The 16,636-nt window shown below is 39.0% G+C and overlaps 1 protein-coding gene across 2 annotated transcripts in view; it reads left to right on the forward strand.

Annotated features, from left to right (window-relative positions):
- Window positions 1-16,636, forward strand: part of TRPM6 (transient receptor potential cation channel subfamily M member 6) — a 141,282-nt gene that overhangs the window by 82,133 nt on the left and 42,513 nt on the right. For both annotated transcript variants that reach the window (XM_046664948.1, XM_046664949.1), the window contains 6 exons: window positions 2,412-2,540; window positions 3,913-4,164; window positions 5,851-6,025; window positions 6,230-6,344; window positions 9,743-9,936; window positions 13,307-13,439. In XM_046664948.1, the coding sequence (XP_046520904.1) occupies window positions 2,412-2,540; window positions 3,913-4,164; window positions 5,851-6,025; window positions 6,230-6,344; window positions 9,743-9,936; window positions 13,307-13,439 (998 nt within the window). The remainder of the gene's footprint in view (window positions 1-2,411; window positions 2,541-3,912; window positions 4,165-5,850; window positions 6,026-6,229; window positions 6,345-9,742; window positions 9,937-13,306; window positions 13,440-16,636) is intronic.

Raw genomic sequence — 16,636 nt, forward strand, 5'->3', positions numbered from 1 at the left:
GCAAAAATATTAGCAGTTGAATTTTTTTTTCTTTGTAGGAATAATGTGTAATATAGACAAAATGCAGGTGTTTATTGTCTACACTAACATATGCTCATAAATATATAGAGGGCAATAAAAATTTTAGAAGTTGAATTGTATGAACAAATACCAAATCTATTATGAATAGTAGAGATACAGAGACAGCATGAACTGTACTTTAAATGTTTTAATGCTTTTCACATTTAATAGCGTTTATTTTTCTAATGCTTGTCTATACATTAATTACTCATGGCCAAGATTTTGTATTTCTAAAACATTTGAAGTGTGACTTTAAAAGGATACTTATCTAAATGTGTTATATTTCAAAATATTTACTTGGCCAACCATACACTCAGATTGTATACTTATTGAATAAGTGCATAGCTCTGAATGACTTTTATTTGTTTTCAAAAATCAAATCTCCCTTCAAATGATGAGGTTTCATCATTTTTGTGAGTATGCACCGAAATATCCCAGAGACTGATTACAGCTCTGAGAGAATTTTAACTATAGTCACATCATTGGGAAAAGAGTATTCAACTATTTCTTTCCTTAGAAATTTCCAGCTTACAAACTCTCAGAGACAGGAGCAAAGCTAAGCAAATAGAACAACAAAAAATAGCTAATAAATAGGACAAATAAGCCAGCCAGATCTGCCCACTATAATGGATGGTGAGCACAGGCTTTTTAGTGTTGGCTATCACATTGCTAGGTTATGGCATGTGTGCTATATTAAAGCAGTGTCTTGTTATAAATGTTATGTTGAAAAGAAAAATGTAAACATTTTTGAATCTTTTTTTAAAAATTGGAAAGAAATAAAAAGACTCAGAAGCAATACCACCAAGATCTACAGTGTTTTAGTATCTGGCCACTGTAAAAGCAATGACAAAAATGTAAAAAATGACTGCTTGATAGCATAAATTTATTCAATTATGTCCCTAACGGGCCGTCAAATGTACTCAGACTTTGAGGCACAGACCTAGAGAAGTACAGAATTAATAGAATTTACCTTAACTTTCTTATATTCTTCTCTACTATGGCTCTTTAACTTATGGGCAGTAATATCCACTATAGCTGCCTGCAATACCACCTGTTATATATAATATCGCTATTGTGTAGTCAGAAGTGGTTTCAGCCATTGTCTACATAGAACTAAACTTGGAAGACTTGTCACACTTAGGTAGACCTCAAAAAGATATGAGAAATAGGAATCTAGATTAAAATAATATGATTCTTGTGAGAATGAAAACACATGCACACACAAGCACACATTTTTCTCTCTATTGATCTGGGATTTTTAATACAAGTGTCAATCAGCTAGCACCGTGTATTGTCTCTGAAGCTGTTAAAGGACTGCGCCATCTTGTGCATTGTTGGTGATTGTGGAAACTGGGAAAGCCTTCCTGGCAGGCAATTTAGTAATATGTTTTACAGTTTTAAATGTGTGTACCCAGCTATTCTGCTTCTGGGAATATATCTTAAGAAGATAAGAATGTTAGATAAGATTACAAAGCTATTAATCACTATGTATACACAGTCATGCACTGTATAATGATGTTTCAGTCAACAATGGACCACATGTGACCGTGTCCAATAAGATTAGTTCCATATAGCCTAGGTGTGTCATAGGCTATGCCACCTAGGTTTGTGTAAGTACACTCTATGATGTTCCCACAACCACGACATCACCTAAGGATGCATTTCTCAGAATGTTTCCCTGTTGTTAAACAATGCATGATTATATGTGTGTTTATTGTGTTTTAATTCTTTGAAGAGACTGGGCATTAGGTTTAGTGTACACAGTAATTAAACATATGTTTCTTGAATATCTATCATGCTTCAGGCTGAGTGCTGAAAATATGTCTTTAATTACGAGGACTCACAGTTAGACAATACTTCTCCACTAACCAGAATTTTTCATCAACATAAAATAAAACTCTTAGCAGTAGTAAATGCCACAATTTATGATGTTTGAAAATAGGCACCTATTGACACTGCTCAGTTGGTGTACTTGGCACACACGTTCTGTATGTGTGAATGGAGAGGAAGATGTGTGATTCCCTCTTGGCTTGCTGTTAGCCTGAAAGTGCCCATGCTGGATGTGCAGTCTTCTGGAAATTCTGGTCAGGAGCCAACAGGCGGAGACAGTGACCCCTCTCATGCATTTGAGAATAGTGATCTTCATTCCTGCCAGTAAATCCCAGACTAGAAAACCATGGATTCTTGTGCCTTCCTGGATATTAGGTCATCACTAATCAGAGGGTGGTCCCAGTTTCATGTTATCACATTGAATTTCATGCATGTGTTTCCACTCGGCTCTCTCTCTGTCTGCTTGGCATCCTCCATTATGACTGTTGCTCACATGTGGGGAATGTGTGTCCCCCTCACAGATGGCGTATGTCGCGTTCCTCATGCTGTTCACTTACACAGTGTTGGTGGAGATGCAGCCCCAGCCCAGCGTGCAGGAGTGGCTTGTCATCATTTACATCTTCACCAATGCCGTTGAGAAAGTCAGGGAGGTGAGTTACCCCTTCTGCCTTTGTCTTCTCCGCACCTCTCCTAGAGGTGTTCTGGGCTCGGGATGAAAATGGACACAGCAAGGGTTGGGGTGAGACAGGTAATGCTGATCCTGATTTGCATGCTGCAGGAAGAGTGTTTAGGGGAAAATCTCTGCTCTCAGCCCTTTATCCTTGCCGAATACTTCCTGCTAGTTGCTGCTTTTTGAAAGCAGTTATTTTCAAGGATGTCTTAGTGTGTTTATCAGTCCTAGAGTGATGCTAATTGTTATTAGACTCTCCAACCATTTGAGTACCCAGAAGTGGGTTTTTTTTGTGAGATTGATTTTTATAGTCTTGCATTACTTGCATATTAGCAGTTTCGGCTCACTGTGAAACATAACATAAATGGCCAAAGTTGTGCAATTTGTTAAGAATTCATTTCTAACTTTTGAAAGATCCATCTAAACACCTTTGCAAACTGGAACTGAAAATCCCTCTGAGGCAAGTAGCCAAAGAAACCAAACCAAACAAATCAAAATTTTCATTTTTAGTTTGCAACGAGTCACTTAAAAAAGAATTAACATTCCTATGCAGTTATAACTGCAATCACGTACAGTTATGATTTGCGGTGCTTTAGATATCAATGTGTATGAATCTCTATGTTTATGCATTTACAAACATTTATTTTGTCCTACAGCTAAGATGACCAACATTATACACTGAGTAAATGTGTTCTTAGTAATTATACCTATGTTGCCTGCTGGTTGCTATTGTGGAGTTTATAGATTATAGATAATTCTAGAGAGATTCTGAATTTCACCATTTTTTATGCTTCAGGGAAAATAGGTTTGCTATTTTATGTTTCTATTTGTCTAATATTTTGTTGCAGGAATGATTTCTTATAATAGTGACTCCCACTGTGACATTCTTAGTAATTTATCAAGAACTCACTAAATAGCAGTAATAGGACTAGATTTCAGGATTCCTCAGTTTCAAACCAGTCTCTTTTGCATTCGGCTATACCTCAGGAAATGGAATTGCAGCTATACAGATCCACTGCTATATTGAGTTTTAAAATGTCTTGGTGTTCCCCTGTATTAGCTTAGAATTTATGAAAGTAGAAAAACTACCTTTTTTTTTTTTTTTACTTCTGATTGCGTTTTCAAATAGCTGGCTAGCACTATCAGTGACATTAAAATATATTTATAGAATTGTTTGCATAATTCATTACCCAAGGATAACTTAAGTCTCCCAAATCTCCTTGCCATCTAAGGTTTGGCAGGATTCAAATTACTCTTTAAATGAGCAGTTGGTGTGTTGAAGAAGAATATATTGATGAGACTCTTGAGTTATACCCTATTCTTTAAATTTCCTTCTTTCTTTCTTCTTTTAGGTCTGTATTTCAGAACCTGGGAAGTTTACTCAAAAGGTGAAGGTATGGATTAGTGAGTACTGGAACCTAATGGAGACTGTGGCTATTGGCCTGTTTTCAGTTGGTTTTGGCCTTCGGTGGGGTAACCCTCCTTTCCACACGGCGGGAAGACTAATCTACTGCATAGACATCATATTCTGGTTCTCACGGCTCTTGGACTTCTTTGCTGTGAATCAACATGCAGGTCCATATGTGACCATGATTGCAAAAATGGTGAGTACAGTTTGCTTGTGTATTCTGGTGTCCTTTTTAATGGTTCTACCTAATTTCATGTTCACATCCAATAGTTTAACTCTTTGAATTATTTTTAGAAGCAGAGACAACAAGATCATTTCATCACTGCTTTCCTTGTAACCACAAATTCATATTTAACAAAGCCCTTGGATCGCATATTAGGTGGTTGATTAGATACTCAGCTTACCCTTTTGGTTAGGGTCAGATGATATGATTGAGTCAAGCTTGTCTCTGAGTGCAGTCATTCCCGAGAGCCAGATTTGTGTGAGGCTACCACCAATAATATTTTCTGGTGAAATATCAATTTATCTTTTTATCTCCCCACCCTAAGCCAACTCTTAAATAGTGCTTACTATGAGCCACACACTGTTCTAAGTACTTTGTGTATATTAACTCATTTAATCTTCAAAACGACTTTATGAGATAGGTAGTATTATTATCCACTTTTTATATACGAGGAAATGGAGCTTAAATAAATTTCCCAAGGGCTTAAGTTGAGGAGCAGGATTCAAATCTAGGCTACCTGGCTCTGTCTGTCATCTGACCTCACTGTGCAGCTGGACTAGCTACTCCAGCTGGTTTTTCACAGGACCTGAGACCCAACCTTGAGGAAGTGCAGTCCCTCCAGATCATCTTTGGCTTTTCTTTCTGGAATACTCACTGGTGGGGAAGGGGCAAGTTCTTGCGAGGGAAGGATAGTGCTGAAACAAAGAGCAGAAGAGGGATAACCTCTACGACTCCAAAGACAGATTTTGCTTACTTTACACTTTTACATCAGCAACATTTTCTCTGGTCTTGGTGACACGGGTGTTTATCAGATAGGCTATGCTAAGTAACTGATATATCTCAGTGACTCAGCACAAGTTTATTTTTCCCTAATGCAAAGTTTGATGAGTGCTCCTAAGGGTTGTCCTCTGCCCTGTGATTCAGGGATTCAGAATCCTTCCATCTTGTCACACAGCCATGTCAATATGTGGCTTCCAAGGTCTCCTGTGGCAGGGAATGGGAGGGAGGGAGAAAGTTTAACAGCTTTTAACTGCTCTGGACAGGAAGTGACATAAGTCACTGTCACTCCACAGGCCATCAGTTAGAATTGGTCACATTGTCCCAGCCTCATGGAAGGGAGGCTAAGATATGTAGAGAAGCTCATGGAATACTCATGGAATAATTGTCTTTTGCCACCGTGAACAATCGCGTTTAGTTGATGTGCATTTAGTAAGCAAAATAAAACTCACCTGATCAATTTCTGAGACTCTCATCAATTCCTGAAGATAATCCCAGGAATAAGGAGCCATTTGACTTATTTGACCCCTTATTTTTATTTCTTTCTTTTCCTAACCTCTGGTCCAATTGGTGAAAAGTTGGAATTAGATATTCAAAAGCTGTTCACATTTCATTACTTCTTAAAGAAAGAAGTACAGACTCTTTACCCTTAGCACATTTATGTTTTTCCAACAGACCACATGACATGAAACACATACTGTGCAGAGAAAACAAAATGATTTAGCCAAAGGAAACCCAGCTATTCATGGATTAGGGCATTTTGGTCAATGACTGTAGACAGTCTTATTATTGGCAGGTATAATAATGATGGCTGCTGGTGTTTGATTAGTTTTAAATTTCAAGTCTGTGGTAAAATTCTGGTTGTGCTGTGCTATTTTGCAGACAGCAAACATGTTCTACATTGTGATCATGATGGCCATAGTCCTGCTGAGCTTTGGAGTGGCACGCAAGGCCATCCTTTCGCCACAGGAGCCCCCATCTTGGAGCCTTGCTCGAGATATTGTGTTTGAGCCATACTGGATGATATATGGAGAAGTCTACGCTTCAGAGATAGACGGTGCAAAGGGGATTTTGCCATCATGCAGAAATTGAACCTTTTTAGATACTCAGAATAAAAATGAAATTTGGAAAATAATCATCTAAATCATAAAAATGTCAAAAATTTCTGGTATTCTGCTACGTTAATGTGCTAAATATTTGTCTAGAGTCATAAGACTGTGATTCACCTTATTTCTCATTCTTTTCAATTCTTTATTTGTAGTTTGTTCAAGTGACCCATCTTGCCCTCCTGGATCTTTTCTTACTCCGTTCCTCCAAGCTGTCTACCTCTTTGTGCAATATATCATCATGGTGAACCTGTTGATTGCTTTCTTCAAGTAGGTTATTTTAATTAAATATGGTTATTTTATTTAAATCAAAATAGGGGCAGGTATTTTGAGTAAATTCACATGTATTTTGAGTATGTAATGTTGGATTTTGTGTGTGTTCCATGTTTTATTACTGTGGTTTTAAAATATGGGCATGAAACTACTGGTAGGAAGGGAGCAGAGCATGAAAAGAGAAAAAATAAATGGAGAGAAAGTGTAGTAAAAGCAGAATGAAAGGAGATCATGCATTGTAATAAAGTAATAAGTTGGAATAATAGAAGAATAAGAGTTGATGAGGTTGAAAGTTGGCTATGGAGTTCTTGATATCCTTTCTTCACTTGGCTCCCAGTGTATCTTGTTCTCTGTTTTCTTCTATCTCACTTTTCTCTTCTTCTCAGTCTCCTTTTCTGGATTATCTCCTTCTCCTCAACCTTTTAACAGTGGAATGTCCCTGGGCCCAGACCTTGCTTGTCATTTATTTACTCTTTGTTTGGTGATTTTGGTCAGTTTCCTGTAGATGTCGACAAATTCCAATTTGTATATCCAGCCCAAATCTCTTCCTTGAACTCCAGTCTTATAGATGCAACTGCCCCCTTCCATCACCAGTTTGATGCATACAGAATTCTAAAGTTTTAAATGTCCAAACTCTTGATCTCCCCTCTTTCCCGGCATATACTTATTCTACTTGTAGTCTTTTCCAAATCCTGGGAGAAGACCACAAGTTTCTGGCCAAGCTCCATCTTTCTAGTTGTTCTGACCAAAAACCTTGGAGTCATTCTTAATGCCTCTCATACTTCCACCTTTAAACTGTCAGGAGCCCCTGTTGACCCTACCTGCAAAGAGATCACCAATCCAACCGCCTCTTACCGCCCCACTGCTACCACAGTCTCCAAATTTCTTTCTCTGCTTCTGTCTTTGGCCTCGAAATTCTGTTGTCAATGCAGTAGCCTTAGTAACCCTTTAAAAACATATGTCAGAAGATGTCACTGTTCTGCTCCAAACCCTTCAATGGCTCCCCGTTTCCCTCTGGGTAAAAGTCAAAGTTCCTACAATGATCTAGAGGGCTCCATGTGATTTGGCTTCTCTGTTGCTTCTCAAATCACGCTACTCTTCCCCTCACCCATTCCTCTCCAACCACACCGGCCTCTCACTGTTTCTCACACAATGCAGGTGTGTTTTTGCTTGCTGTTCCCTAAGTCTGGAATGCTCTTCCCCCAGGTATCAGTGTAGTTCATTCCCTCACCCACTTCAAGTCTTTGCTTACATGTCCCCTTATGAATTAGGCCTGACCTAAGGATGAGATTTACGAGTGCAGCTCCCTTTCATTGTCCTTGGCAGACCTTCTACTCCTTACTCTTCTGGCTTCCTACTCACTTATATTATATACACAAATATATTTTTAATTTATTTATATATTATGTTTTTCTGTTTATCTGGCTCATCTACTGGAATATAAATAAGCTCCACAGGGACTATTGGGTTTTCTTTTCTTTTTTTTTTTTTTGGTCTTTTTTACTCATGAATTTATCCCAAACACCAAGAAGAGTGCTTGGTGCATATTTCTTTGATGAATGAAAGAAATCAAGTGAGGTGCTGGGAAGAAACAAGTATTTTCTGAATGCCTCTTATGTGCTAAGCACTGTGCTAGGTATTTTATTCATTGATTATCTCACTGAAGAGAGATAGATAAGAAAAGGGAAGTCAATGCATGGAATCTAAGTAAAGAAAGCAGAGAAGATAAAGGCTGGAGGGAGGCAAAATAAATCAGAATACTAAAAAACAATATTTGCCATATATTTGGGGAAGACATGCTTTCCTGCTTGTTACAAGTTTATATGATAGCTATCTTTTTTAGCCCCCACCGTTTTATGAACTTATAACATTTATTGATGTTTAGTTAGCATAGCTATTTTTTTTGACATTTCAAACAATGTTGAGAGTGGGTATGAGATTTTTGGTTCTCCAAAATGGCAAGTGTCAAAGGAGAGGTTGAGAAATCCTCAGATAGACCAATCTTCTCACTTTAGACATGAACACACTGAGGACCAAACAAGCTGACCCTCAGATCTGACTACCTGTCCAGGGGCCCTTTCCAGACTCTCTGTGCCAATAGTTACAAAGAACCTGAAATACAGTACACTCTGAAGATCGCCACCTGCTGGTGGACAGCCATAGTGGCATTTGGAGTGACAGTGGCCTGTCATCTTGGTGGATCTCAAACTTGATGGTGCACGAGAATCACCTGGAGGGCTTGCTGAGACACAGATGGCTATAATGTCCACCGCTAGGGTTCCTAATTTGGTAGTTCTGGGCTAGGACCCAAGAACTGACATGTTCTCACGTGATGCTAATGCTGCTGGTTCAGTGACCACACTTTGAGAACTGCTGTTAAAACACAGTTATCTGTGTTTCCATCATCTACTTTATGGACTCTGTGACCTTCCTCTCTCCTCTTATCCTAAGCTGGCTTTCTCTAGGATGGTGCTGGTTCTTTCTCTGTCATTGCTCAAGTTTAAGCTTGCTTGTATTTTCATTTGCTATTTGGCTGCCCTACCCAAGTACTACTCTACCGTCTTTCTCTAAAGAAGCTAATTTTATATTAGCCTAATCAAAATTTTAAGATGGACATTCCATTATGCCCACCCCCAAAAATGTTATATACTTACAGTTAAGTAGTTAGGGATGATATGCTATTTTAGAATAACTGTACCACCCATCACAACTTCCATTGTAAGTTCTATAGTATCAATATTTACTATACTATCTGCATATTATAATTAATGTAATTAAAGGGAAAATCCGAGGGGGCCTACCAATAAAGGGTTACTTTCATTTTAATCTAAATAATTTACCTAGCTTCTAAATGGAAGCCCTGCATATTGATTTATTTTGGGATGAATTGATTTTTCTTCTCTGTCTCTTCTTCATTAATACTTTTTCATTTGAGTGTTTTAACTAGGATTATTCTAGCAATTTTCACATTTGACATTAAGAGAACCTCTTTGTAAGGTTGATGATATAGAGGAACATTAAAGCTGTTTACTGTGAATGATGAATCATGGGCTGAAAAGAGCTTCTCATGTGAGAGGAGATGGTGAACCAAGAATAGTGTTAAGTTCCAGCTGGCAGTTTCTGTTCATTGCATTTTAAAATGTTAGCATTTTCTTATCTGATTGTAGTTTCTACCTTTTTCTTATTATTCTGATCAGCATATTTTATTGTAGAAGGTGATTAATGTATTTTGTTTGGTGGAAGAAGAATCATAAATGCAATGGATATTATTTTTATTGGCCAGCTGCTGGTAGTGTCAGGTGAACCAATCATACAAGTTGGAAAATAAAGAATCTAACCACTATGTTTCAGGATTCCGTATTAAAACATTGTCCCTCTCTTACTATAACTTACAGTAATGTTTACCTAGATATGAAATCCATTTCAAATAAACTGTGGAAATACAATCGCTATCGCTACATCATGACCTACCACGAGAAGCCTTGGCTGCCCCCACCTTTCATCCTGCTGAGTCACGTGGGTCTCCTCCTTCGCCGTCTTTGCTGTCATCAAGCTCCAAATGACCAAGAAGAGGGAGATGTTGGATTAAGTAAGTTTTCATTGGTGGGGCAGGAGGTAGAGAGTAAAGAGTGGAGATCCAAGGTAAAGACACACTGACCATAGCCAATTAAATTCAGGGCACAGGACGGGAGGCTCTGGGAGTTAACTGACGATAGAGTATCAGCTGAGGACGAGGTCTAAGTAAATACATTGACCTCATTATGTGGTGTAGTGCCTTTTGCCTAGATTAGCTGATACTTTGAAAGAAATGAATAGATAGGAACGGAATCTCTGCTTGAATGTGTAAAGGCTTTATGTCTCCTGGAAAACCTGCATTTTCTCTGCTTACCTGGGAATTCGTCAGAATAGCTCCTAGAAGGTAGTCACAGTGACCCGTACTCATTTCCTTGTTGTTGATGATGGAATCCAAAAAGAAAGGAGTTTCTGCAGCCCTTGAGGTCTAAGAGAATTAGATAAGCAAGAGTTTGATTAACTTATTCTCAAGAGTCACAGTTCTCCGTTCTCTGATTTATTGACTATGGAGGTGATTCTGAATGGATGTTTTGTATTCTCAAGAACTTCAACTCAGGATGCAGAAATGTGGATTCTCATTTTACTTATTTATTTATTATTTTTGCAAAGCTTACGTTTATGCATTTTGAGATTTTCCTAGTTCATTTTGCTTAGTCATATCTTGACTGCAGGATATGACTGTCATACTAATTGTCATAAGAGAACATTCCTCATTTTGGTTTTACAGATCTTCTGTAGTTCCTCTCAAGCAATTCCACAACTGGTACCAGGCCCATTTCTAGATAATTCCTCGATATAGAGGAAATGAGTGGCATAAATTCATGATCCTTTATCCCAATTTTTAAATCAAAAGTGCTTCTAAAAATGGAAAGTCTTTTTCTTCCTTAAATCAGGGAAAGACTCATTTTGGGCAAAAGAGGGCAATGGGACCAATGTGAAGACATTTATTCTCTTTATCCCATGTAGTATAAATATTCATGGATTTGGCTGCAGAAATAGTAATGTGTTTGATTGCAGGGTACTGCCCCAGCCCTGACTAGAGATTTACTTCATTTATGGTATATGCACTATATTATTACTCTAAAACTACAAAAGACAGATTCTGAATTCTAAAACATATCTGGTTCCAGGAGTTTCAGATAAGGGATTATAGACTATTTATACATTTTGGTGAGCCTTTAGGGGGACAGGTATTAGTACAAGGTTGACAGGTTGATAAGCTTTTGCTCCTGGTACTTGGCTCTGTGAAGTATTTTTCTCGTTTTCAGTCACTTTGAAGATTTATTTTCCTTTTCCATTTCTTCCCCTGAGGCGATTCAGCCTTTATAATGAAGCCAAAACACAACTGAAGTTAATTTGTAATTTTTAAGATTTTCAATAGAGTGCCATCTGAGGCGTTGGCTGCAGAACCGTTGCAACCTAACAGTTGAATGAAAGATCATGGGATTGAGTAGAATTTGGCCAGATTTCCTAGCACCATGCCAAAGAACTTTTCCTGGGCTCACCTTGATCTGGGCTAATAGGACGATTCTGGTATAAAACTCAAGTAACTTTTCTGTGGATAGAGGTGCTTTCACGCTGAGCTCTGAAAAATTCTGGGGTTTTTGTGAGATTGCTTCCAATTCTCTGTATTGAGGATCAAGATGTTTGCATATGGGACAGCAGTGCCACCTGGCGGACGGTCACAAGAAAGCCCTGCATGTGCATGCTGCACCTGTGACTGGAGTTGCTCTGTGGGTCATTTGCTCTCAGGAATCCAGAAGGCTCAAATCACGACAGTTGTAAAGTTTCTTCCTCACAGGAGATTCTTTAATGCAAACAGACGTTTAGGGCTGGGTGGGGCTAGGGGATACTGGATTTTTTTTTTAGTATTTTTAAGATTCTTCCATATCATAAAATCAGAAAATGTTGTGCCCTTGGGTTGTGAACATATTATATGGCTGAATATTATTTTCTTTTAGCCATTTTTTTCAATTTAAAATCAATCCTTTTGTCTTTCATTTTATTGGAAAATAAGGGAACATTTGCATTTCTAATAAATTCTGGAGAACTCTAATGGTTGTTTTTTCCCTAATTTAAGTGAAACGATTGAAGGAAAAGAACTTTCCAACTTTCCACTTTTTGCAACACCATTTTTATATTTTCCAAGTGTTAGAAACTTGCTCAAAAGATGATGTGTTTTTCTGTTAGGTCGGAGTGAGAGCCGAGGCGATAGACTGAGGTGACTGCTGAAGTTTGATGTAGAGTTGCATTAGCTTCATAGTATCACAAAATGATGTCTTTTTGAAAAAAGTTGTAACTATTTATTGAGGGTTGCCAAGCACTGTCCTAATGCCTTTACAGGCACTTTATTTAATCCTTGAAACAATGTGACCATGAGTTAGTGACCATCATGATTCCCATTTTACAGAAAGGAAAACTGAGGCACTGGCAGGTCAGGACCTGCTCAGGTCACAACTGTGTCACTCTGGCCGCACTTATATCCTGCATGCAGCTGTCTCCTCCTCAAGAGCCCACTCGGTTCCCCAGCCATCTCTACTACACTCAAATGATGTGTTTTTTAATGAGTTAATTCTAATTATGTTAGGGAAGGTGTGCCTTGACTGGCTACTGACTGGTAATAACGTCTCTTTTTTCAGTAGAAGAACTTAGTATATACAAACTCAGTGTAACAAGGTAGAACTTTCTTACGCTTACTGGATTAATTTCAACAGCCTTTGACTTCTTCTAACCTTGATTTTAACCTAGAGGTTACTGATGGTCATTTTAACGGATAAAACAATTGGCAAGAGAAAAAGACAACCAGATTCTTTCCCCAAATGCATATAAATACAGTCACACACCGCATAATGCCATTTCCATCAATGACGGGCCGCATTTACAACGGTGGTCCCATGAGATCAGTATCGTATCAGTACCATAGTAGCCTAGGTGAATAGTAGATTATACCATCTAGGTTTGTGTAAGTACACTTTATAATTTTTGCATGACGATGAAATCACCTAATGATGCATTTCTCAGAACATATCTCTGTTATTAAAACAATGCATGACTTTATAGTGAATTTTTCTTAATGTGTAAAAACATTCTAACCTATGAAAATATTGAAGATAAAGTGTCTCTTACACATGAATCATCTTCAGATTCCCACATCTGTTTATAGAACAAATAGGAAAGACCCAGACTGGCGTTTCCAGTTGTTTCTACAAACTATTTCCCAATTAATATTATAGATTATATGGTGTGACGAGGCGGCAAACTTTTATCACACAAGCTACAGTTTATTGATATTCAATACAAGTGGAAGAAAAGCCACTCATACACTCCCTCAGCTTCCTATGGAGGGTGAATAATGATCCTTTTTGTGTCCATATTCATTTCCACAGAACTCTACCTGAGTAAGGAGGATCTAAAAAAACTTTACGATTTTGAAGAACAGTGTGTGGAAAAATACTTCCATGAGAAGATGGAAGGCCTGAATTGTAGTTGTGAAGAACAAATCCGAGTGACATCAGAGAGGTAAAAGATATATATATATTTGCCACCTCCAAACTGCTATCTAAACCTGACTCTACTCGAATGTCTAAAAAAAAAACTAGAAAGATGTACTTTCAAAACCCAGAGGATAGTGTTCTTTAAAATTTTCTCTAGTGGGATATGATATTCATGTAGTCAGTGCACATTTATTAGCATCTACTGTGTCCCAGATAGTCTTCTAGTTACTGGAGATAAATGGTGAATAAGAGACAAGGGTCCCTGCCATCATAGGACTTACATTGTAGTGCGTGCACATGGAGGGTTGAGGACTAAAAAGAAATATGTAACTTAACGTCAGACAGTAAAAGAATGATGAATAAAGTAGTATAAGAGAAGAGAAAATGATGGTGGCAAGGGGTCTGCCAGAGTTGGGGTTGGGTTGGACCATTTTGGGTAGCCTGGTGGTATGGGAAGGTCACTCAAAGCATTGAGGAGGAGAGACCTGAGGGAGGTGGGCCAGGCAGAGAGATGTGGTGGGATGGCACACCTGGCTGAGGGAACAGCCAACTCGGACAGCAAGGGGTGTCCAGGAGCAGCGGTAGGTCGGGAGGAGGATGAGTGCAGGGCGCTGGTTGCACCGGGAGTCACAGAGTTCCCCCGGCGCCTGACTGGCAGTTGTGCCGTGAAATAGATGGCAGCTTCACTGCAGTATGTGAAGGGCGAATAGAAGTGGAGACAGCAGTTATAGAGAGCTTTTGAATGATGTTTTCCTGTGAAGGGAGGCGGGGGGAATATGGAGACAGGATGAGTTCTTTCATTCTACTTGATGTGGAGATAACAAAATAAATGTGTTTCTTCCTGGAAATGACCCACCAGCAAGGGAGAAACTGCAGGAGCAGGAGGGAGGAGGCGATTTGCTGGAGTGAAGTCCTCGAGAAGGGGGTTAATGGAGGACTTTCCCCCCAAGCAGGGGGCCGGGAGGGACTCTGAGCAGTGTGCCAGGGGATGAAGCCAGGGTGTGGGAACGTGGTTCTCATGGCAGTCACGGCTGAGGGTGCGTGGGGGTGCGTGTGATTCTGGGCAGCCGGTGCAGGGAGGCCATTCAGAGGTTCGCGGAAAGAGAAGTTGTATTGGAGAAAGTGAATGTATGCAGTAACTCTGGCAGGATCAAAGCTATTGTGGATGTACTGCTAATTGTGGGTGCATAGCATTGTGTTAAAATATACAGGACGCCATGTGATTATATGCATTTCAAAAATTTAGATATAGTTGACATATTTGTTTCAGGTATACAACAGAATGATTTAATACTTGTATATTTTGCAAATTGATCACCACAATGTCTAGTTAACATCCATCACCTTACGTAGTTATAATTTTTTTTCCTTGTGATGAGAACTTTCAAGGTCTACTCTCTTACCAACTTTCAAATATAAAATACAGTATTATTAACTATAGTCCCCATGATTATATGCACTTTTTAAAACACAGAGTTGCTTTTGTAACTGGAAGCAAGTTGACAGAAGATAAATGTGTTCCTTCATTTTCGAATATTGGTGGACCTGACTATAAAATGTTATGCCTAATGATGCATGTATTTTTTCTGATGTCCACATAGATAGTGAATCCTTAAATATGGGCTTATTTAAAACTGAACCACATTAAAAACTTTCTAAATGGTTCATTATGGGCCTATGTCATATTTCCGGACTTATCTATTGATACCCCATTTATGTAAATATGTTTAGGTAGCTGATTGATTGAATTTCAAATTAAATTTTAATATTGAGAAGAAATTTAATATCAAATAAAGATTTGTGAGCCCATAAAATTCAGACCCTATTATTTTACTTGCATGATATCCTTAGGCCATAGCTCTGTGAGCTTCCCGTTCCCTCTTCCACACATTCTGCCTTCTTTGTAGCTGTACTCTGAGTCCTGTGGGCCAGCCTGGTTCTCAGTTTTGTATGAAACATACACCCAGATAGGAGTTTACAGAGCTGGGATGAAGTCCTGCTTCTGTCACTTACTGGCTATTTGTACTTGGGTGAATGTACTCTGGGTCTTCGTTTTCTTATATGTAAAATGGACACAAAAATAGACCTACCTCTTAGAGTTGTTGTGAGGATTATGTGAGATAATGTAGATGGACTATGTGGTAAGGGTGCAATGAAAGTTATCTATTATTATGTAAAAATGGGCTCCAAAATTTGTGAGTATAATTTCTTTTAAATACAAATTCCCTTCCAAACCTTAAGAAAAAGGGAAAATAAGATGGATCAAGATAGCTCCCCTCCCACCCCCAGTTGTGAACTGGGACAAGGTCATGGAGAGCCCCTTACTTCACACTGTAAACTATGGAAGGATTTCTGGCGGGCAGTGACATGGACAGGTTTGCCTTCTAGGCAGATTCCTTCAGTTGCTGTGTGGATTTGAGGCGTCAGAGTTGGAAGTAGGGAGACCACTCGAGAGATCTATGCAGCAGAAGGATGAGTCCCAAGGACTGGCCGTGTTAGTGGTGGTGGGATTGAAAAGTGGGTATCTTAGTCCATTCAGGCAATGATAACAACAAAATACCACAGACTGGGTGGTTTATAAACAGCAGAAATTTACTGCTCGCAGTTCTGGAGGCTGGAAGTCTGAGATCAGGGTGCCAGCACAGTCAGGTGAGGGCCCTCTTCCGGTAGCAAACGTCTCTTTGTATCCTCACATGGCGGAAGGAGTTAGGGAGTTCTGTGGAGTCTCTTTTGTAAGAGCACTAATTTCCTTCATGAGGGCTCTACCCTCATGACCTAATTACCTCCTGAAGACTTTGCCTACTAATATGATTACCTTCAGGGTAGGATTTCAACATTTGAATTTTGAGGGGACACAAAAATTCAGATCTAGTAGAAAGGATGAATAAATACATATTTAGAAAGGACAATTCTTGAAGTGAGTTAGGGATCAGATGTGGAGCTAAGGATGAAGATGGAGTCCAGGATGACTTTCAGATCTGTAGCAAGGGTAATTAGGTGAAAGGTGGCACCACATACAAAATGAATGGGGGAGGCGGAAGCAATGAGGTTTAGATGTGTTGAGCCTGAGATTCTAGTGGCACATTTAGCCAGAGATGTTTGGGAGGCTTGAGATCTGTGAATCTGAAGCCCTGGGGCAAATTTGAACTGGACACGGAGAGCTGGGAGTCATTTGCCTTTTGTAAGAAAATAAAACTATGACAGAGGAAGCAATTATGCTCA

This window comes from Equus quagga, chromosome 6 (genome assembly GCF_021613505.1).
Source record: "Equus quagga isolate Etosha38 chromosome 6, UCLA_HA_Equagga_1.0, whole genome shotgun sequence".
Taxonomy (NCBI): Eukaryota; Metazoa; Chordata; class Mammalia; order Perissodactyla; family Equidae; genus Equus; species Equus quagga.